A 23,869-nucleotide genomic window follows, 5' to 3' on the forward strand; every position below is an offset into this window, starting at 1 on the left:
CTCCAGAATGGAGAATCTAGGCCCAGATCGTTTCACTTACCCAGTCAGCATCACCGTGACACATAGCACGGAACCATCTCGTACAACAAGAACTTATATAGTGCATTTAGTGTTGTAAAATATCCCAAAGTGATACACAGAAGCATTAACAAACAAACAAATGCAATCAAACAGCTAATGAGCACATTGTTCACATGTCAAAGTGAAGAGTATATTTTTGGAACATACCATAACAATGGTCCACCTGGTCAAATCCAACTTCCATTTCAATTCATGCCAGCTTCAGGGACACAGTTTTGGGAGACAGACTTGATGATTATCTGGGACCATTTTGAAATGGCGCTCATGTGCTTCCAGCATCATCTCCTGACACCTCAATGCTGGCAATTAAAGACTTGGCTCATAGATGAATTGTTGTTGCGAAGGGTGTTTGCTGCTTGGAACCATATTTCAAATCCACCTGCACTATAGCTGCAAATTCAGAGCATTGCAGATTTGACAGAATAGGCGGAGAGGCATCAGGCCCGGTCAAGTTTTAGTCTTCTTAAGGCAGGCAAAACTTGCTCAAAGGGGCACTGCAAAAGGAAAACACTAACGTAGCTTGTGGGAACACATCCTGTGATGGTGTCTCTGGATCGCTGGTTAGAATTTGGGATTCAGCCAGGGAGTAAATGCATCAACTAGCATCTGTAGAAGAGCCAGCTTTGAAGAAATGTTGGATGTTTCTGTCTACATTAAAGGTGCTAAATAAATGGAAATGTTATTGCAGGTTGTGTGAGCTTGTGATGTCTGACAAAGTAGCAGTGGAGGTCCTACAACTGGCTAGAATGTGAGCACAGTTTCAGAGAGAGAATGAAAATAACTGGGTCTCTAACTCTTGATCACTCTCTAGTGCCCACTGCAGGAATTTCTTGTGCATTGAGTGGAGCGCCCACTTGAGCAATGTCGTCTCTTGAGAGGCAGTACTGACCAGAAGAATGGAGTAAAGCACAGGGCTCCCAGCACTATCCAATCGAGATGATGGACAGCTGACCTACACCCTGCCAAGCAGAAGAGTTCAAGAGCAATGCAGAGCAATTCACCTCTCGCTTTCTCAAGGAAAGGAAAAGATACCTGCACTCCAACAGCTCTGCTGTTTTCAGGAACCCACCAAGGGATGAATACGTGAAGAATAAACCCATGTCCAGCCTTTCTGTATGAGCAACATTCCCAATCCCAATAACCACCAAACTGAATCAACCACATAAGCAATCTTAAAAATAGGCCAAATTATAATGCAATCGACTTGGGAATCTTTTCAAATTGGAACACAGGTGCAAATAAATGGGAATCTGAATGACCGAGTGCCCTGGACTCTGGCTCCCTTTCTTTATATCAAGGACCCCCTAAACAATTTGACTGTAGTCAATGATGAACACTATTAAGGAATGCTAAAGTATAAACACAGTGGGTTACCTTCTGCTGTGCCTGTGATGCCATCTGCTTTGAAATTACTGGTGCTCTTCTTCCTGCGATGTTTCTTCCTGTTGGCATGGGGCGAAGGTGGAGGCTCTAGCTTGGGACTTGTTGTGCTCGATATGCTGGGGCTTGAACAGACGGAATCTCCCAGGCCGGTATCTTCAACAGAATTCCAAAAGAAGACATAATGAGAAATGATTCAGTGCAATGACTTTCCAACACTTCTGACATGTGGACTAGAGGCAAATCCTAACTCCAGCTAACTGGGATCACATTTGGAATACTGGCATTACACACGGTCTCAGATTTTCCAAGTATTTTATATACCTACACAGAAGACAAAGAATTGCTGCATCTCATCCTTCCTGCAGTCAATAAAGATGTGGAAGATTTAGGGTGGTTAATGCTGCCTGGACATATTCCTGGAGGTTTTGTCAAATAGGGCCATAAAGTCATTATGGTGGAGAAGGAGGCACTTCTAGTCCCTATTGACTCTCTATAGAGAAAACTAGTCAGTCACATTCCCCTGCTCTAACCCCATATTCCTGACAGTTTACTTGCTTCAAGTGCTTATCCAATTTTGTTTTGAAATTATTTATCACCTCTGCTTCCACCAGAGCCCAGACCATTACTACTCCGAGTAAAAAGTTCTTCCTCACATCCTGCATCTCTTGCCCAAAGCCTGAAATTGGTGTCCCTAGTCATTGTATGATCAGTTAACGGGAACAGCGTTTCTTTATCTACCTATCTAAACCTTTCATAATCTTGTATACCTCTGTCAAATATCCCTTCAATCTCCTTTGCTCTAAGGGGAACAACCCAGTTTCTCCAAGCTAACCTTGCCGCTTAAATCCTTCATCCTCTGAACCGTTCTGGTAAATCTCCTCTGCACCCTCTCAAGGACTCTCACATCCTGGGGCAGCTCGGTGCCGCAGTGGGTTAGCACTGCTGCCTCATGGTGCCGAGGTCCCAGGTTCGATCCCGGCTCTGGGTCACTGTCCGTGTGGAGTTTGCACATTCTCCCCGTGTTTGCGTGGGTTTCGCCCCCACAACCCAAAGATGTGCAGGATAGGTGGATTGGCCATGCTAAATTGCCCCTTAATTGGTAAAAATGAATTGGGTACTCTAAATTTTAAAAAAAGGACTCTCACATCCTTCCTAAAGTGTGGTGATCAGAACTGGGTGCAGTTGGGGCCTAACTTGAGTTTTATTAAGGTTTGGCATAATTTCCCTCCCTTTGTAATAAAAATCTCAATCTATAATGTTCAAGATCCTTATGCTTTCCTGACCATGCTGTGTTCTGCCAGCCTCAATGATATATGCACATGCTCCCCTAGGTCCCATGTCCCTGTATATCCTTTAGAATGGTGTCATTTCGTATTTTTGCCTCTCCCTCTTATTGACCACCTGCCTCCAACCACTCTCCTCTGAGAGGTGGCTTTGCCTTCCACAGGCAATTAGAAGGTAAAATTATGTTTGGCTGTCATACAGCCATTTTAATCAGCCTCCAATATTGTCGTAACTAATAAATTAATAAAAATAGAAGAAAATAAAAATCCCAATTTATTAATGCACCATGGCTTTAATCCTAGTTAATCATAGTTGCATCATGGAGGTTGATCTGGAATTCTCAGGTACTCCAAGACCATCCTGGAGGACTGGCAATGCTACATAGATCTGAAAGGAGTTAGGGTCGATCTCCTGCCATCTCTTTGCTGGCTCCAGTAACATGGTCGGCATTGTAAGCATCTTTGCTTTGTTTGTTATTTGGCTGAAAAACAGGCAATAAACTCACAGGTTGGAAACTCACAGGTGAGGGAAACAACATGCAGTTGCTTCATTCAGATGTACAGCTACAGTCCTGGCAGGACAGCGACAGCAGCAATCCACAGAACAGTGTTAAAGGGCAAGCTTAATGTGAGTTTTTACAACTAACAAACCTGGGGCTGAGAGATGTCCAGGATTATTTGGTGGTTGCTGAAATATGTGCTTTGCAAGCCAGCCATGATCATACTGCATGATAATCTACACCAAAGACACCCACTGGTACTAAGCCATGCAGGTCCAGAAAGAAAAAACTCAGTCTCTATGAAGGTGGCAGTGCAGGCGCCAAAATTGGTCTCAATTTCTCTAGAACGATAGTGGTGGTGGTGGGGGCGGGGGGCGGAGAGAGAGAGGGAGCATTGAAATAGGAGAATAGTTTCTGTCGGTTTGTTGTAAAATCATATCCTTACAAACAAATGCTGTATCGAAACCATCCTTTCTTTAAATAAGCATCACAAATCACTTTCAAATCATTACACAGTATGCTGTGTAATTATCAATTTCTAGACTCAGGTCTGATCTATCAGCCTGGTTCGAAGCCAAAGAAAATGTTAGCTATAATTGGAAATATATCTTACACACACAAAATGTGCGCATAAGTTACGAAGGAAGGAACACAAGTCAAGAGGCCAGGATCTGTTATATATTTCTGCATTAAATGAGCCGGAATCCTCAAAAACTGGCCTGATGAGTCAAGCACAAAAAGGGGAGAGATCCACCATTGTGAGTTCAGTTCAAAGTTTGCTCAATCACTAAACTGTAATGATAATTCCAGAAACCATCATTTGCAGTCAATTTAATAATAATCTTTATTGTCACAAGTAGGCTTACATTAACATTGCAATGTGAAAATCCCCTAGTTGCCACACTCCAGCGCCTGCTTGGGCACACGGAGGGAGAATTCAAATTATCCAATTCACCTAACAGCACTTCTTTCAGGACTTGTGGGAGGAAACCCATGCAGATAGGGAGAACGTGCAGACTCCGCAAAGACAGGGACCGAGGCCGGGAATTGAACCTGGGATGCTGGCGCTGTGAAGCAACGGTGCTAACTACTGTATTACCATGCTACCCTGCAATTTGTTCAGTGGGCAGATGTACAACTTCTGTCAGATAAGTTAGAAGGATCTGTCCATGAGCTTCTGCTAAATCCCCTGTAATGTTCTTGTCGGGTGACCTGATTTATATTACAAGAATACTTGTAGCTAAAGCTATGAACGATTTATTAACATTAACTGTGGGTCAAATATATACAAAACAACAGATGAATAACAGTATTAACATGCACAAGCAACCTCTCTCTCTGCTTCTTAGTCAGTCTGAGGTCACCTAACTCTAACTTCCACTTATATATTAATGAGACTCCTAGTGGTCAGTCGGTGAATTACAACACAACCATGATATCACCACTTCTTCCAACTGTCTGCCTGTTCCAAGGTTTCCTCTTAGATCTCTCTTTCGGTGATTTTTATATCACAGCATGGCCTTCCTTCCACATTATATTTTCACAGGCACTGATTACAGTTGGGGTGGAGGACAACAAGGGTGAGTGGCAGTTCATTAATCTGAGCAATACTTGAGCTGGTCAAGAGATAGTCAAATTTACATTAGTCAGGTCATTTCTGGCTTCCTTGGGCATTGGCAATTTATTTTCCAAAGCCGTAATATTACATTAATTCACATTCTGGTTGCTGACTCTGAGATGCACAGCTGTCAGTGGGGTGCGTCTCGGGGAGCGGGTGACTCTGGGTTGGCACCCAGTAACCCCCTCCTCCCGATCGGTGCCCATAGGGCTCTGGGATGCACCTTAGGATGGAGGAGCAGCTGGATCGAGCCGCAGCTGTCCCTGCATCTGCCAGCCTGGCGGCTCCCCAATGTCTGCAGCACAATGCTGACGCCATCGCCGATGCTTCTCAGTGACTGGGACATGCTCTGCAGCGCCTCGGCTATGCCAACCTGAGAATGGGAATGTCCGCAGTGCCTCAGCTGTGCCCACATGGGACTGGGAGACCTCTCTTAGCGACTGGGATGTTCTCCGGAGGGCCTCGTCAACGCCCACCCGAGACTGGGTCATGCCCTGCAGCACCTCATCAAAGCCCGCCTGGTACTGGATCCAGCATTACCGTTCTTATTTTGGATTTCCAGCATTCATGATATTTCACTTTTACTATCCTGTTATTCAGTCCCAGCCGTTTATTACTGCATTTGTAAACTACTGAACCCCTCAATTACATTACACACGCCACTCAATGCTCACTGAATTGTCTGTATTCCTTTACGAATAGCACTGAAAGAGCATCATGGTGGCACAGTGGTTAGCACTGCTGCCTCACTGCGCTGAGGACCTGTATTTGATCCCAGTCCCGGGTCACTGTCCATATGGAGTTTGCACATTCTCCCCGTGTCTGCGTGGGTCTCACCCCCACAACCCAAAGATGTGCAGGGTAGGTGCATTGGCCACGCTAAATTGCCCCTTAATTGGAATTTTTTTTAAAAATTGCACTGACACTGGAAATATATCATTGTTCACTGACATTCTGTTCATTGTGCAAGATCTGAAATGCGTACATTTTCCTGGAACTGATATGGAAGATTATGTTTTTAAATTGTGACAGGATGTTGCGTTGCAGTGAATCGTTACATCACTTATTAATCGCTCTTCAAAGTATTTTGCTGTATTACATAATGAATGATATTACAATTCGAACAGACCAAAGAGGAATTAGGATGCTCAGGGGAATTATTTTTGAAATCCACTTATTAATAAACACCACCTTGGATTTTGCAGCAGTATTGATGGCAAAACCAGAGTCTGCCATCATTACTCCACTGCAACTGACAGCAATGTCTGGAGTCTACACATGTACAGAATAACATGGAAATCCAGAGGCTGCAGTCAGTGATTTTATGCTTCTCTAGGGAATGCGCTGTTAAGTATTCCCCCACCAAACCCCCATCCCGAAACTCCAATCATGGAAATCAATGGAATTAATTTCTACTTGTAGGTCACACTGTGAAATACATTGAAAAAGTTATATTTTGTTGAATGACGTGTAGCCAGGTTTTTAATGGCATACTAATTTCATAATTATTGCTAGACATCCTCAGATAATTTTATGTCCACAGAATGTCAGGTTTTTCCATAATGATGCTAAAACTCTTTTTCAAAACAGTTATCATTGTTTTAGCTTCTATCTTAATCCAATCCATTTATTTCACTTTACCATTTACCTCGAAGAGAAGCTTGAGAAGAGATCTGATACAGGTATTCAAAATCATGAGAGGTATGGACAGAGTAGATAGGGAGAAACTGTTCTGCTTGGTGGAAGGATTGGGAGTCGGTGGGCACAGATTTAAAGTAATTGGCAAAAGAAGCATTGGTGACATGAGGAAAACTTTTTTCATGCAGCGAGTGGTTAGGATCTGGGTTGCACTGCCTGACAGTGTGGTGACGGCAGGGTTAATTGAAGCTTTCAAAAGAGAACTGAATTATTATCTGCAAAGTAAGAAGGTGCAGAACCACAGGGAGATGGTAGGAAAGTGGCACTAAATGAACCGCTCCTTCAGAGGGCCAGTCCATGCATGATGGACCGAACGGACTCTTTCTCTACTGTAACAATTCAATTATTTTGTCATTCTATAATCTGCAAGATTTACCTTTTAGGGGCGGCACGTGGTGCAGTGGTTAGCACTGGGATTACGGCACTGAGGACCTGGGTTCGAATCCCGGCCATGGGTCACTGTCCGTGTGGAGTTTGCACATTCTCCCTGTGTCTAAGTGGGTTTCACCCCCACAACCCAAAGATGTGCAGGTTAGGTGAATTGGCCACACTAAATTGCCCCTTAATTGGAAAAAAAAAATAACTGGGTACTCAAAATTTATTTTAAAAAAAGAAAAAGGTTTAACTTCAAAAAAAGTGAAGAGTATGAGCGCTTTTAATTTCCTGGCTTACTGTGTGTGAACGCTTCAATGTGGACTGGCTGCTTACCCAACTGCAGCTGCGTCCTTGGAGATCCCCTTGACTTGGCATCAGATTGAGACTGGCTTCAGAGACAGGGCTAATCACACCACGGAGATTGATGGATCTTTGGGGGCAGACTTCTTCAAGATCGGGAGTAAGCACCTTGTTTCACCACTGACCACAAATCCGATATCGGAACTCAATATGTTTAATTAAAAGTGATAGTTAGAACTAAGTTCTATTATTTTCCGAATATATGACTATCTAAGTTATTGGATCGGGGCCCCAAAACCCGGCACAATCAATGTACTATTATAATAATAATCTTGAGGGCAGCACGGTGGCGCAGTGGGTTAGCCCTGCTGCCTCATGGCGCCGAGGTCCCAGGTTTGATCCCGGCTCTGGGTCACTGTCCGTGTGGAGTTTGCACATTCTCCCCATGTTTGCGTGGGTTTCGCCCCCACAACCCAAAGATGTGCAGGCTAGGTGGATTGACCACTCTAAATTGTTCCTTAATTGGAAAAAATGAATTGGGTACTCTAAATTTATTTTTAAAAAAATAATAACAATCTTTATTGTCACAAGTAGGCATACATTAACATTGCAATGAAGTTACTGTGAAAACCCCCTAGTCGCCACATTCCGGCGCCTGTTCGGGTACACAGAGGGAGAATTCTGAATTCCCAATTCACCTGACAGCATGTCTTTCGGGACTTATGGGAGGAAACCGGAGCATCCGGAGGAAACCCACGCAGACACGGGGAGAATGTGCAGACCCCACACAGACAGTGACCCAAGCCGGGAATCGAACCTGGGGCCCTGGAGCTGTGAAGCAACGGTGCTACCCACTGTGCTACCATGCTGCCCATCAGTATTTATTATCCTCTATTAATACAAACCATATAGGTAATCTTTGAACCAGTCCGGAAACTGTTGAACAATTGTGTCTCAGGGTGTTATACTCATCTCCATTATACTCCATTTAAGCTCTTAATGATACTGCGGTCATAATAATTCCCACTAGACGCTTCAAACAAAACCCCACAAACATTGTACTTTGCTGCCTCCCCTCCAATTGGAAACATGCATTCACCACAGCCCTAAACGATTATCACTCGTTGTAGCATTTGGGTGGTGAAATTCCATTCTTTAAATGCCCTTAGGGGTTGCTTTCTACTCCTTCCAAACATTACTACACTCAGGACTTGTATGTACAGCTGGAAGCAAGCACTGTGTTGGCATGGAGGCCTGAAGCACATCCCTAGAGTTGCCACAGATGAGCACCAATATATTATCTTTCCATGCAAGATTACTTTTATTACACATTACGGTGATGTACAGCAAGAAAGCCTCATTCTCCTAATGGACTGCATTGATAGGGATACACAGAAGAGATTCCCTTGCTTTACGTTTTTAAATGAAGCTGTTATAATTTCCTTTTAGTGAGAGGTTACCCGTACGATGATCATTGACAGCCCTCTCACCTCTGACTCAGTAATCTGTGGGTTCCTGTCCCATTTTAGGGGCTGGAACACACAGCCCAGACTGGCATTCCCAGTACAATGCTGCACTGCTGGAGGTGCCATCTTTCAGACGAGATGTCAAACCCAGGTCCCACCTGCCCTCTTAGTTGGATGTTAAATATTCCATGAGACTATTTTGAAGAGCAGCAGGGGAGCTCTCACCAGTGTTCTGGCCTGTATTATACCCTCAATGACATAATAAACAGATTATCTGTTCTAGCCACTGCTGTAAGGCAGGAAACAAAAGCAGCCAATTTGCTGTTTGTGGAATGTTGCTGTGCATAGATTGACTGTCACATTACTTACATTACAACAGTTGTGACAACATTTCAAATTACTCCCTTAGTTGTGAGGAGTTTTGGTACATCCTAGGGTCACAAAAGTTCTTTCTATTTTATATGGAGGCTTTTAATTGAAATCCTAGATGTTGCAAGAACTGTTTCTCCAATGTTTGATCCTCAAGTGAGGAATTGAGTCCTAAGGAAGTAACCTCTATTTGTGGTTGTTTTGAAGTTCTTCCCTCAGATTTAGGCTGATGTTCTAAGATTGGTATCCCATTTACACTTTCTTACTGCCAGTGGACAAGTATGTTTGACCTTAAAGACAGACCCTGCCCTTCCCTCCCCTCCTCTGCCTTCCGACAATATTAACATTATCATGGGAGGCACAGCCTTGAAGCAGGCCCCATCTCTGTTTTCAAACATTCAATTGATCTCCAGGAGTCTAGTGATGCATGTGCCACCACAGGGTGATGTGCAGTGGGCAAAAATATGGTTACAACCGTAAACTAATTACTATGCATCCAGTAGTTAGGAACACAAGAACAGGAAAAGGCCTTCAAGCCTGTTCCATCAGTCACCTGAGTCTACATCTTACCTCTTCAACCTGCCTTGGTTCCATATCCCTTAGTACTCTTACCATAACAGCTTTTTTTTGTTTCGGGGTGGGGGATGGGACGGGGAGAGCAAAAAGAGTTCCAGATTTCCAATATACTTTGCATGATGAAGCGCTTCCTGACATCACTTCTGAATGGTGTAGTTCTAATTGTAAGTTTATGTCCCCCTTGACCTGGATTGCTCTTCAAACATGAGCGTCCTCTGATTTTCATAGACAGAATCTATCTACCGATTCACAGGCTTTTGTCACAGCAACAATTGGGCCTCAGAGAGCAGTCTATTAGGGAATGCCCAACATCAAATAAACATAAAGATTTAAAGGGGCCTCACAGCTGTCAAAAATCAGCTGAGCTCTGCCTTGAGCTTGTGACCCCAGAATCTCACCTTGCAACTCCAGTGGAGGGTCATGGCCCGCAGCTTGGGGTGCCCTGACTTAGGGAGGTATCAGAAATTAAACAGAACCCACCATGGAGCAAAGCTATCAGGAGGAGAATAGAGAAAATAGGAAGGAAATTGTGAAGTAAATAAGGATCTGAATTTTTCTATTTCACCAAAAGAAAATCTCACAGTCCTTTCTGCCATGATAACTCACTCTCCAGTGCAGTGGACTGGGTTTTGGACTCAAAGCTGGACTAGAAGCAATGACAGAAACCACACTCGTGGCATTGCTCTGCCCACAGAGTGTCAGGATGGGTGAGGCTGGTGAAAAAGGGTAACAAAGGTCGCCGACTGGGTCAACTGAAATATCCCTTAACTTGAAATGTCTGAGTGTCGTCCCCAATTCAAAAGCTTTGAGATGCTTTCAGCACTTAAAGTGAGTTCCCTGCTTCTCGGGAGGCCAAGTTCGTCTCGGATTGAGACCCATGGCGGAAGATCAGCGCATGGTAAGATTTACACTGCAAACTGCAGTACTCGAGTCACTTGTCGATTGACTATTCTTTACCTTCTTAACAGGTGTAGCTCCATCAATTTAACTTCGCAACATTGAAAACAGCAGTAAAGACAGCCTAATTCAGAGACTGTAAATTAGTGTCTGCTCTGTCTCCCTTTAAAGCAACGCATCTGACTTGGATTGAATATAAAACAGGCGCCTGCCTTGTATCAATCAAAGCGTGAAAAGGTTGATTGCTACAAGTTATCTAAAAAAGGGGGCAGAAATTAGATGACTACACCATCATTTTTGCTCCTAAACCAGCTCTGACAGGAGCATTAAAACTTATAGGTTCCATTTCACAGGGGAGGGACATTTGCGACTCTCTCATACATTCAGTGCCTCATATTAGTTCTTCCCAATCGGGCATCAATGTTCAAAAAAAAAATAATAATCTGCAATAGCTGCGTTTCGACACTTGAAGTACGAGTTGGGAAAGTGGTTTCACTTTTCACTCTGGAAGCTGACAAGCATGACTAGAGGGGGAATAAAATAACATTCAGTTCACATAAATATCAAGCAGCCTGCCCGAGACTGATGGGACCAGAATGCGTTCTCAGCCATCATTCCCCAGACAGGCCCAAGGACACCCATAACTTATTTTACAATCATTTAGTTTCAGCTGAACTGGAAAAGTGACAACTTATCTCTGCTGACAAGATGCCATCTCAAACCTTACAATTAACTGTACACGATTAACGGCCCGCTCCGTCATTATCTTCTATCATGATCAACTGTGTGTGCAGCCCTCCATGCCAGGAGGCCATTAGGACTATGCAAGTATCCAAATATGTAGTTGGAAATCTGGTCAATGCAGCAAGTGCCACTCCTGAGCATCTAAGCACAAAAATAGGACGTAATAATAAAAGCTATTGAGTGGGAACTGAATGACGCAGTGATTTAGCAAACTGACCTTTCATCTGGAGGATGCAATTGGGATCAAAGTCCCTTATTACCTGGCCCTAAGGATCCTCTGTGAACTGAGTTGGGCAATTTTAACGCAATTCCAGACCCAAACTACTCATTGTGTGAAAAAGTTTTTTCTCACATCACATTTGCTTCTCTGGCAAATGATGTTATATCTGCGCCCTCACATTTTTGATCCTTTTATGAGCAGGAACTACTGTGTCCAGCACCGTCATGATTTTGAGCATCTCTATCAAATCTCCTCTCAGCCTTCTTCTCTCCAAGAACAGCCCCAACCTCTCCAATCTATCCTCAACTGAGGTTCCTCATCCCTGGAACCATTCTGATAAACCTCTTCCGTGCTCCCTCCAATGGATTTGCATCCTTCCTGTAGTGTGGCGCCCAGAACTGTACACAGTATTCCTGTAATCTTCAGAAGGTGATCCTCAGTATGAACTGTACCAGAATTAGTCAGAACATTGCCCGGTGTTGTTACCAGTCTTAACGATGGGCCATTTAGGTTTTCATCCTGAAATTTGATTGGGACATGGTATAACCATCATAGTACGTCACTTGGGCGGCATGGTGGCGGTGGTTAGCACTGCTGCCTCAAGGCGGTGAGGACCCGGTTTCGATCCCGGCCCCGGGTCACTGTCTGTGTGGAGTCTCCACATTCTTCCCGTGTCTGCATGGGCCTCACCCCCACAAACCAAAGATGTGCAGGGTAGGTGAATTGGTCACAGTAAATTGCCCCTTAATTGGAAAACAATAATTGGGTACACTAAATTTATTTTTAAAAATCATAGTATGTCACTTTGCAGCCCATAACTATTCGGCCTATATGTATTCTCATTGAGAGCTCTCATTCACTGAAGTATCTTGGAAATACACCAGATTATTTTTTGATATCATAAAGCACTCTTACTCAAAATGTTTTCTATGGCATTTAAAAAAAATTCTTTCATGGAATGTGGGCATCGTTGGCAAGGCCAACATAGCTGCCCATCCCCAATTACCATTGCGAAGGTGGTGGTGTAGCTTTCTTGAACCTCTACAGTCCATGGAGTATCGGTACACCCATAGTACTATTAGGAACGGCATTCCAGAATTTTGATCTTCTGATAGTGAAGGAATGGTGATCAAGTTCCAAGTCAGGATGGTTTTGCCTTGGAAGGATCTGGCAGGTGGTGGTGTATCCCTGCAGCTACTGCTCTTGTCCTTCTTGGCGGTAGAGGTTGTGGATTTAGAAGGTGCTGATGAAGAAGCATTTGTGAGTTCCTGCAGTGCATCTTGTAGAAGGTACACACTGCTGCCACTGTGCAGCAGTGGTGAAGAGTTTTTAAAAAAATAATCTCTATTAGTGTCACAAGTAGGCTTGCATTAACACTGCAATGAAGTTACTGTGAAAATCCCCGAGTCACCACATTCCGGCGCCTGTTCACTGAGGGAGAATTCAGAATGTCCAATTCACCTAACAAGCATGTCTTTCTGGACTTGTGGGAAGAAACTGGAGCACCCGGAGGAAACCCATGCGGACACGGGGAGAACATGCAGTCACCGCACAGACAGTGACCCAAGCTGGGAATCAAACCCGTGTCCCTGGCGTTGTGAAGCAACAGTGCTAATCACGTGCTACCGTGCCGCGTAAGGTGATGGATGAGGTGCTGGTCAAGCAGGCAGCTTTTTCCTGGATGGTGTTGAGATCCTTGAGTGTTGCTGGCGCCATACTCATCTAGGCAAATGGGAATATTCCATTACATTCCTGACTTGTGCCTTAGAGATGGACAGACTTTGGCGAGCCAGATCACAGAACTCCCAGCCTCTGACCTGCTCTTGTAGCCACAGTATTTATTAGGTTGGTGCAGTTCAGCTTTGGGTAAATTTTAACCCCAGAATGTTAATGTTGGGGGATTCAGTAATGGTAATGCTGTTGAATCTTGAGATGATTTGACGTTGACACAAAAGCATCCACTGCATTTTCTATGTATGTGATGTGTTTGAGACCTTCCAGAAAAATGTGCAGGTGGACATATTTATTTCAGTTCACAGGCCTGACCACAGTCTAACTTAGAAAGTGTGTCTCAACGAGTATTTAACTTCCAAAAATAGAACTGAATTCTTTTCAGCACCTGAGGTGTTGGGATACGGAGAGCCAAGTTTTTCTGTTATTTCCTCACGCATTTGTCCTTTGAGCGAGTTCTGCGACTGACCCTGTCAACACAACTTGGTAGCAGATGTCTTCTTTGTAGCTCTGAGTTTATTTAATTCTCTGTCAAAACACATAAATGTGTTGTGCGAGATGTCCTTAAAACAAATCTGTAGAGGTCAAGGTTATACTTAAACTCACATTCTGCACACTATGAGCACTTAATGACAAACCTGAGAGAAATGTAGCCCTGGCTCTTTCCATTTGATTTGCACATTTTCATTGGTAGCCATTCAGAATATCCCTGCAGTGTGGAAATATACCCTTCAAGAGCATATTTGTTCTGCTGTGCATAATTTAAAACCTGTAGAGTAAAAGCGCAATACTTATGCTTGTCCATTTGCTTTGTGCTGTAGTGCTACACCAGTGGTCAGAGGTGGTCTGGGAGTAGATGTTCTACATGGGTTCAGGATCACAATGAAACTATTAAGATGCCCAAACTTCAGCCAAACCTAGTCTTGGACAAGTCTCCAGGATTTGATGGCCTGGATCCTAGGGTCTTAAAAGAAGTGGCATTAGTTATAATCTTCCAAAACTCCACTGCTTCTGGAAGGGTCCCAGCGAACTGGAAAATAGCAAATGTAACACCTTTGTGCAAGAAAGGAGGGAGACAGAAATCAGGAAACGACAAGCCAATTAGCCTAACATCTGTCATAGAGATAAAACAGATAATGTTGGATTAACTCAGCAGGTCTGGTGGCATCTGTGGAGAGAGAAACACAGTTATCGTTTGGAGTCCATTCACCCTTCTACAGAACTTCCTTCCACAGATGCTGCCAGGCCTGTTGAGTTAATCTGGAGTTTTCTGTTTTCATTTCAGATTTCCAGCATTCACAGTATTTTGTGTTTATGTCTATCATAGAGGAATTGCAAGAACCCATTATTAAGAAAGTCACAGCGGGATACTTTGAAAATCATAACAGGATCAGGTAGGGTAAACATGGTTTTGTAAAAGGGAAATTGTGTTTGACTAATGTGTTAAGAGTTCTTTGAGGAAGTAACAAGCAAGGTGGATAAAGGGGAACCTGTAGATGTGGTGTACTTGGATTTCCAAAAGGAATTTGATAAGTTGCCACATCAAAGGATAGTTCACAAGTTAAGAGTACATGGTGTAGGGAGTAATATATTAGCATGGATAAAGGATTAGTTAGCTACCAGGAGGGTTAGGGATAAATTGAACTTTTGGAAAACTGTAACTGCGATCAACACTGGGGCCTCTACTATCTACAGTCTACGTCAATGACTTGGATAAAGGGATTGAACATATGGTGGCAAGAATACAAAGAATATTTTAAGGGGTTTATATGTTTTTATATAAATTTAGTGTACCCAATTCAGTTCTTCCAATTAAAGGGCAATTTAGCGTGGCCAATCCACCTAGCCTGCACATCTTGGGGTTGTGGGGGCGAAACCCACGCAAACACGGGAAGAATGTGCAAACTCCACATGGACAGTGACCCAGAGCCGGGATCGAACCTGGGACCTCAGCGCTGTGAGGCAGCAGGGCTAACTCACTGCGCCACCGTGCTGCCCTAGGGGTTTATATTTGTATTGGTAAACATTAGAAATAACGTTTGAGTGTGTTTAGTTTAATGTTTCAATGCCTGGAAGATAAAACCTATAGTTAGATTCCTGCTGGACAAAGGTGTTTGTGTGTGTGGGGATTGGTATCAATTTCAACTATGATTCTATTGTGCTTAGAAGGGGTATTGGATTGTCAGAGGCCAGAAAGATATCTGAAGTAGTGTTAAAAGTTTGTGCGAAACGACTACAGTGTGGGAGACATTGAGCACGATTTGATGGCCTGGTCATGTCAGAACAAGGCGGTAGAATCTTGCGAGAGGCCTCTCATGAGATTCGCGACGCTCGAGATGTCACGGGAAATTCAAGGGAACCTCGCGAGACGCCATGATCTGGATCTTGCCCTCACTGGGTGGGATCCCAATCAGCATATTTAAATGAGCCTAATGCTGCACTTGGGAGACCTCGCCAATTAGTACTGGTTTCCACAAACTGGTTTCCCGCACCGGCTGAGGGTATCATGAAGGTCGCACCTGCTCAACCTTGCCTCTCGCCTGAGGTGTGGTGACCTCAAAGATTAAATTACCACCGGTCAGCTCTCTACCCACAAAGCGGAAAGCAGCCTATGAACATCTGGGACTATGGTGACTTTACTTACCACATTCGTGGACCAGTCGCAACGGCACCTGAGGCAGGGAGGATCTCCCACGCCATTTGAGACCCCGGGTGTTCGGGGAGACGGCAGGGTGGTACAATGTCACCCCCATTGTCACTCGAGAACTGCCAGCCCTGACAGTACCACTCTGGCACTGCCAAGGTTTCCAGCCAGCACTTCCAGGGTTCCCAGGTGGCACTGCCATGGTGCCAGACTGGCAGTGCCAAGATGCATGGGTGAAAGGCTGCCTGTGCCAGGGGTGCCTTATCCCCAAGAGGTGGGGTGAGGCGGGACTAGAGGATTCCGGAAAGGGTAAGTTGGGTGAAGTTGGGGGGGCTCGAGGACCTTTAAGAAGTAAGCTAGGGGGGGTGCCGCAGTGGGGTCGCTGTAGGGGGGGGTCAAAAGATCGGGGCTGTCCCGATCCGTGAGTAGTCTTCCTGCTCTGGCGAGTAAAGGTTTTTTATGTAAAAGCCTTTAAGACTAAAGAAACCTGAAGAAAGAGGTGCGAGATCTAAAAGCGAAACCTTGATAGAAGCAGCAGAGGGAAAGCATTTATTTAAAAAAATTTCGAGTACCCAATTCTTTTTTTTTTCAATTAAGGGGCACTTTAGCATGGCTAATTCACCTACCCTGCACACCTTTTTGGTTTGTGGGGGTGAGAACCACACAGACATGGGGGGGGAATGTGCAAACTGATACCAATCCCCACACACACAAACACCTTTGTCCAGCAGGAATCTAACTATAGGTTTTATCTTCCAGGCATTGAATGTGCAACAGTGACCCGGGGCCGGGATCGAACCCGGGTCCTCAGTGCCATGAGGCAACAGTGCTAACCATTATGCCACTGTGCCGCCCGGCATGCATAAATTAAAAGAAGATTTACAAGTGTGACTTTCTGAAAGTGGAAATTTAAATTACTTTTGTGGAAGCCAGAGGTCAGTGAGACAAGGTGGCTCATAATATAAGAATCATCTGGGGGGGTTTCTGAGGAGAAAACCATGGACACAAAGTTGGGATCAGAGCAGAGTGTGTATATTTGACCACAGCTAATCTGAGTGCTTAAAAGGGACTTTGTGTGTTAATGAGACCACTGTAGGTTAAGATGTACTTTCTAATCCGTGTTATTCTTAAAATCTGAGAGTAATTGTTAAATTAAAGGAGTATGGTATGATAATCCAATTTTTTCATGTTTAATAAAAAAAAATTCTGATTGTTTAAACGAATTAGCAGTCTTGAGACTCCGTTCTTTCACAGTACAAAAAAAAGTAAAAGTTACCTATCTTTTGAACTAGGGTTCCATTCTATGATTTTCCATACAGTTATAACATCAACTGCAATAGTAGCACTGGGAGCTAAATCTGCCAATGACACCATGATATGTAGAAAAGTAAGTTGACAGAGAGCCTGCAAATGGTTATGGATGAGTTAAGTAGGTGGGCAAAAACTTGGCAGGTGGCGTATAATGTGGGGAAAATGTGAACTAGTCCACTTTGGCAGGAAGAATAGAAAAGCACTATGGTATTTAAATGGAGAAAGACTGCAGAACTCAAGATATAGAGTGATCTGGGTGCCCTGGTATGTGAACCACAAAAGGTTAGTATTGTAGCCATCTGACATGGCCACTTCCAACTAAGCACACAGCAACTCGCAAAGACTGATGGGTAAAATGGACAAGCCAAGAGTCAGGCAGGTTTTGAGCCTGAAATGCAAATCTGTCAGCAAAGTCCAGACGGTATCGAAACCCCGTCCCATTAGCATGTTAATCAGGCCGATTAGCAGGTGATGGCCCATCTCCCCCAACACAAAGGACTGGTACTCCAGCAACTGGGACAACCCCAGACATTTCGGTGCCACTCCCTGTCCAAGGGAAACGCAAACAACAGGGTCAATGACCGTTTGAGACACGCCCAATCATCCAGATCCCTGCCCACTTATTGGCTAAGGAATCGAACGGAGTGATCAGGGATCACTCAATTAGTAAGGCCCAAATCGAAGGGCCCAAAAGAGCGCGAAAGCCCCCAAGTATAAAGGAAGAGTTCACCATATGCTCGCTCTCTTTTGGCCTTGGTACCCCGGTCACGGCCATTGCCAACTGCAGCAACACCAGAAGCAAGTTCAAGTTCAACGCCCACTACCAGAAGGACGAGCCCAGCCGAGCAGCAGTTACCCCCTTCGAACCCAAGAGATCCTGAACAGCGGCCACTGTTTCCTGACCTAAACCGGGTGCCGGAAGTTAAGTACAGGTTATCTTAGTAATAGGTGTAGTTAACTAGTAGTGTTTATGTTGCATGATTGATTGTATGTAAATAAATTACCCTTGAACTTGAACTAACTAACTGGTGTTTGGCTCTTTGACCGATAGCCGGTTGAAACTTGTGGTGGTATCATTCGATACCTGGCGACTCTCAGCATTCGGACATAGACAATATAGAAATAAGGTAAATTCACTGATTGCCCTAATTGCAACAGAGCCAGAGTAAAGAGCATAGTAAAGAGAAATCGCACAACAGGGAGCAGACAGAGCAAGTGTTTAGGAAGGCAAATTAAGTGATGTTTATTGCAAAGGAAATGGAATATAAAAGTAGGGACATTTTACTGCAACTGTACATGGCCTTGGTAAGACCATATCTGGCGTACTATGTATAGCTTTGGTCTCCTTACTTGAAAAAAAAAATATTAGTGCATTTGAAGCAATTCAGAGAAGGTTCACTCACGTCGACCTGGATGATGGGTGTATCTTATAAAGAAATGTTTAAAAGGCTGGGTCTTGTACCCATTGGAGTTTAGAACAATGAGAGGTGATCTTATTAAAACAGAAATGATTCTATTGGAATTTGATAGGGTTGATACTGGGAGGATGTTTCTCATTTGAGGAGGACTAAATCAAGGAGGCACAGTTTCAAAATAAGAGATCTCCCTTTTGGAAGGGGATGAAGAGAATTTTTTTTCTCTCAGGTCGTTAATCTGTGAAATTCTCTTCCCTAGAAAACAGCAGAGACTGGATCATTGAATTTGCTCGAGGCTAGGTGAGGTAGAATTTGAATAGACAAGGGAGTCAAAGACTCTGGAGGGGCAGATAGGAAAGTGGAGTTGAGACCACAATCAGATCAGCCAAGATCTTATTGAATGGGAGAGCAGGCTCGAAGGGCCGAATGGTCTACTCTTGATCCTAAATATGTTCCAATTTGGTGATTAAAATGGCAAACCCAGAGGACCAACTTCCAGTGTTTACATTACTGAGGCTGATGGCCTTACCTCAAAGGCAGAATCTTAAGGTGGAATCATCCGCTCTAGAGACTAGGTCCGGTGGCGGGAGTGGAAGTTGGAGTGACTTCTGCTGGAAAGCTGAGTGGCTGAACTTGAAAGATGTTGCGCTATTTCACACATTAATTATGTATCTGCGAATAGCATGCTGGATCTCGTGGTGGGCAGTGCAGAAACAGGCCTTTGCTGCCATTGCCTCATAGGCTCCAACGTCTGGGGGCGCTATTTAAATGGCACCCAGTCAAACATTCATTCTTTTCCTCTGCTCCTCGACTCAGGAGATCAAGATTCCAAACTAATTTCCCAACAGCGGAAATTGATTTTGGCCTCCCACCAAATCCCACCACAATTCCCGCTGCTGACGGGAGTGGAAGATTTCGCCAACATTGAGGGCATTTAAAAGTTTATTGGATAAACATATGGATGATAATGGCATAGTGTAGGTTAGATGGCTTTTGTTTCGGTGCAACATCGTGGGCCGAAGGGCCTGTACTGCGCTGTATTGTTCTATGTTCTATGTTAATCTTGCGTCTGTACAGGACCACAATGTCGTTAATTCCCAGAACATGGCTTTACTTATAAAGTGGAATGTGACCAATGGGGGAAACGCCCATGCAGTTGCGCCCAAAATTGTGACTATTAAGTTGCTGCTGATCGGCAAATTTTGAAGTAATATGGGAAATCAGGTAATGGGAGGCAAGCATATTTGTACTTCCATCTGCAGCCTTCTGGATTGAGTGACAATTCAAGTCAATATTGTCCACCTCCACCAACCACATTAATGAAAGCTTCAAATACCACAAGCTGAACCATGGAAAACTTTTGATCAGTTCAATAACATTGTTGCATTTTAAGTAGCTTGACCTCACAAGGCAGCAACCTGTAATTTTTGGGCCTTGGATTTCTTGCAAGCTTCAAATCAAAGACATCCGCAATGACATGTTGCAGTCAGGTCTCGTTTCAGGCTCAAACACAATGGGATCCTTTATCCATAGATTGCAGCTGCACCAACCACTCTTTCTGTCTGAATTATACATAGATACAATTATTTCACATTCTGGAACACTACAGCCAGCCAACAACCATTAATGAGTGACAGTCGTGGTCAGCAAACTTTCTTAAACAATCACTCACAAAACAACACCTAGAATTCAGCATCATTTGGTTTGTGTCTTTAAACTACTCATTAAAACAAGTCTTGACAAGATGGTTTAAAAAAAAATAAACTTGGTGGAGTTATCGAGTCTGCACAATATGATGGAGATCAATCAGACTCATTAAACAGACATGGCCATTAATACTGCTTACTGGCAGAGTGGAGTTGCTGAGTTTGAGGGAACCCAATCAACTTCAATTGAGATAGTTGGCAACAACAGGCTGCTGGATGGGGAGAAGTCACCGAGTCTGACAGCCTGAGGGAGCTGTGTTAGCTTGAGTAGCGATGATAGAATGCTAAACCGGACAAAGACTGCTCATCCATGGAGCAAAATCCTAAATGGCCAGCGAAGAATCATATTGATAGTATGTAGCCAGACAAAGTTATTCACGAAAGGCTGGTACTGACAGTGAAAATGGTGGGAATTCGAGGTGAAAAGGGTGGGTTGGGGCCGCCGGGGAAGTAAAGAAGTTGCTGAAGGACAGGAAGCAATGAATATTTGTTAGGCCGCTGATGGGAAATAGTCATCCAGTGCCGAGAGATCAAAGCAGAATATGTTTGCTAATGCACACGGTTTCAGATTCAGGAACCCAACAACAAACAATAATAAAAGCTTTTAGGATAGGAATCATTAAAACATTTTTTTTACAGTACCCAATTCTTTTTTTTCCAATTAAAGGGCAATTTAGCGTGGCCAATCCAACTAACCTGCACATCTTTTGGTTTGTGGGGGCGAAACCCAAGCAAACACGGGGAGAATGTACAAACTCCACACGGACAGACACCAAGAGCCGGGATCGAACCCGGGACCTCGGCGCCGTGAGGCAGTAATGCTAACCACTGTGCCACCGTGCTGCCCTTGAGGCAGCAGTGCTAACTGCGTCACTGTGCCGCCTTAGGAGAAGAAGCATAATGGACTTGAACCTTTATCTTTGTTTCTCTTTCTACAGATACTGTCAGACCTGCTGAGTATTTGCAGCATTTTCAGTTTTCATTTCATAAACCAGAAGTTGCTGATTTGGAAACAGCCATGGAATTAGCGAAAGAATAAGATAAAATCTGCAGTCACCAGTTCGAACATGCTAACTACTCTTTGGATAAAGACGTTTCTCCTGAGGTGCCACTGAATTTTTTACTAACCACTTTATATTATTGACTTCTAGATTAGGATCTCCTGCACAAGTGTGAATGTTTTCTCCGTGCCTACCTTATCAATCTTCTTCATAATTTTATAGACCTCTATTAAATCACCCCTGAGCATTCCTGCTCAGTCTGACAGTCATAACAGCTGTTACTGTATCATTCTTGTCAATCCAGTTTGCACCTTTAATAGTTTTTTCTTCTTTCATGTGATGTGGGCGTCACTGGCAAGGCCAACATTTGCTGCCCCGCTCCCTAATTGGGTGGCTTGCTAGGTCATTTCAAAGGGCAGTTAAGATCTGGAGTTAAATGTCGGCCAGATCAGGTAAGGGTGGCAGATTTCCTTCTCCAAGAACATTAGTGAACCAGATAGGTTTTTACAACAATTGATGATGGTTTAATGGTCACCATTACTGAAACTAACTTTATATCCCGGATTTGAATTTAATATAAATTCCACCAGCTGCCATGTTGGGTTTTGGACCCATGTTCCCAAAGCATGAGTTTGGGCCTCTGGATTACCAATCCAATCACATTACTAACACCCCTAGTGGTGCCGTTATATTTTGCTTTTGTAATATGCGCACAGTACTCCAAGTACCTTGATCTAATCCAGGCTGTACATAAGCTTAAACTTCATACATCACATGCTGTAAACACTGTGCTCCTATAAAGTAGATATGTTTTTCTCATAGTGTTAAAATATCACTAAACAGTTGGTCACTTCAGTATCCCCTTTTATCCGGGTGTTTGAAATCTATGTTGGGCTGACGGGACGGAGGCTGCCGTCCGCTGCTCACCGTGAAGTTTCTTCTGGACTTTACGCAGTCTCAATCTGGCTCCAAATGGGCCTGAGCCACAGCAGAAGCTGTCCCGAGAACAATGGCAACATCACAAGAATGGCTGGTGTGAGATGAGATTGAAACGGCAAATGGTGGTGCTTTGAGAGGACCCACTCCAGGACTTGAGGCATAGTACAGGGAACTTTAGTCTGCAAAAGTAAATCCTGCCAAATCCTCATGTGGGAGTGAATGATGGGTGTCTGAAATGTGGAAGGCCCATTTCTCAATACTAATATCAAGCACTTTGATGCCCAGAAGAAACCAAAAACATTTTGTGTTGCACTTGATTAATTACACCAAATTAGGTACAGGTTCTGCAGCCTGATGGATCACAAGGAGCTCGAAAAATGCACTGTGTGGCCACCCCGTTGCCTTCCTGCTTGCTCCGTTTCCCATTTTACAGGGTGCAGTGGAGGCAGTCTGTCCACCTTTGGGCTTATTGAGGCCCTTCAGTGGTCAATTAATGACTAATTAGGTGCCTCATCACTCCACCCCAGTATTTTATCCATGGCAGGGGAAGTCCCAGGCCAAGTGGGCAGCACCGCAGCTTTTAATGAATGAGCTTCTGTCAGGCTGGGTATGCAGGGCAAGACTATCTCCTTTGGGGAGGGGGGTCCCTTTGTGCCCATCGGAGATAATACCAACAAGATTATACTCCCCCCCCCCCATTAACGTTCCCTCTCTCAGTCCCTCAACCCTGTCCTCCAACTCCCTCATTGGGTCGGCCAGCCAGCCTCCCTGCCAATATCCTGGACTTATCTCCGGTCCAAATTTCTTAACCTCCTCTTTTCTGATCTGGCTGTAGACCTAACAGCGGCCACCGCTGAAACCTGGCATTGCTGGGACTGCAGTGCTTCCAGATGGGGGAGGAAGTCTCATCCTAAGACTCCCGATCAACATTTTAGTTGGGGGGGAGGGGGAGATGTGGTACCCCTTAAATGCAACCTAATTTTTTTTATAGCAGTTCAGGTCCATGTCAAGTATCCTATACACTTGGCATTCAAAGTTAAAATGTTACTATTCATGGCAAGGTAAAATAGCCCGAGAATAGCAGAATGGATTGTGTTGCCAGAGTCAGGAATTAGAGAACCTAGGTTCAAATCTCATTCCAAGTTTGAGTTCAGTTTTTCAGTTTTTAAGAAGTCTGGGAAATAAAAGCCTGTCTCAGTCAAAGTGATTGTGAGGCTTCTCAATTGTTCAAATAACTCAACTTGTTTCACATATGGTTGTCAGGGACCTTGCCGTCCTTACCCGGTCTTGCCTCTACCTAACTCCAACCCAACACCAGGGCACTCAGTTGGCTCACAAAACCACTTTCTCAGACCAGCTTTGGAATGTGTCCTTGTGTGTGGTGGGGGGGGGGGGGGGGGGGGGGGGGTGGGAGGAGGAGGAGGGGTAGGAGTAGGAGTAGGAATAGGAGTAGGAGGAGGAGTAGGAATAGGAAGAGGAGGAGAGGAGAGGAGGCACAGTGGTTAGCACTGAGGATCCCGGTTCGGTCCCGACCCCTGGTCACTGTCCTTGTGGAGTCCATGTCTGTGTGAGTCTCACTCCCACAACCCAAAGATGTGCAGGTAGGTGGATT

At 44.3% G+C, this 23,869-nt stretch overlaps 1 protein-coding gene across 8 annotated transcripts in view; it reads right to left on the bottom strand.

The window, feature by feature from the left end:
* agap1 (ArfGAP with GTPase domain, ankyrin repeat and PH domain 1) overlaps positions 1–23,869 on the bottom strand; it is a 1,093,107-nt gene that overhangs the window by 244,155 nt on the left and 825,083 nt on the right. For all 8 annotated transcript variants that reach the window (XM_072482227.1, XM_072482220.1, XM_072482237.1 and 5 more), the window contains one exon: positions 1,456–1,617. In XM_072482227.1, coding sequence (XP_072338328.1) covers positions 1,456–1,617 — 162 coding nt within the window. The remainder of the gene's footprint in view (positions 1–1,455; positions 1,618–23,869) is intronic.

The sequence above is a fragment of the Scyliorhinus torazame genome, chromosome 2 (assembly GCF_047496885.1).
Source record: "Scyliorhinus torazame isolate Kashiwa2021f chromosome 2, sScyTor2.1, whole genome shotgun sequence".
In the NCBI taxonomy this organism is placed as follows: Eukaryota; Metazoa; Chordata; class Chondrichthyes; order Carcharhiniformes; family Scyliorhinidae; genus Scyliorhinus; species Scyliorhinus torazame.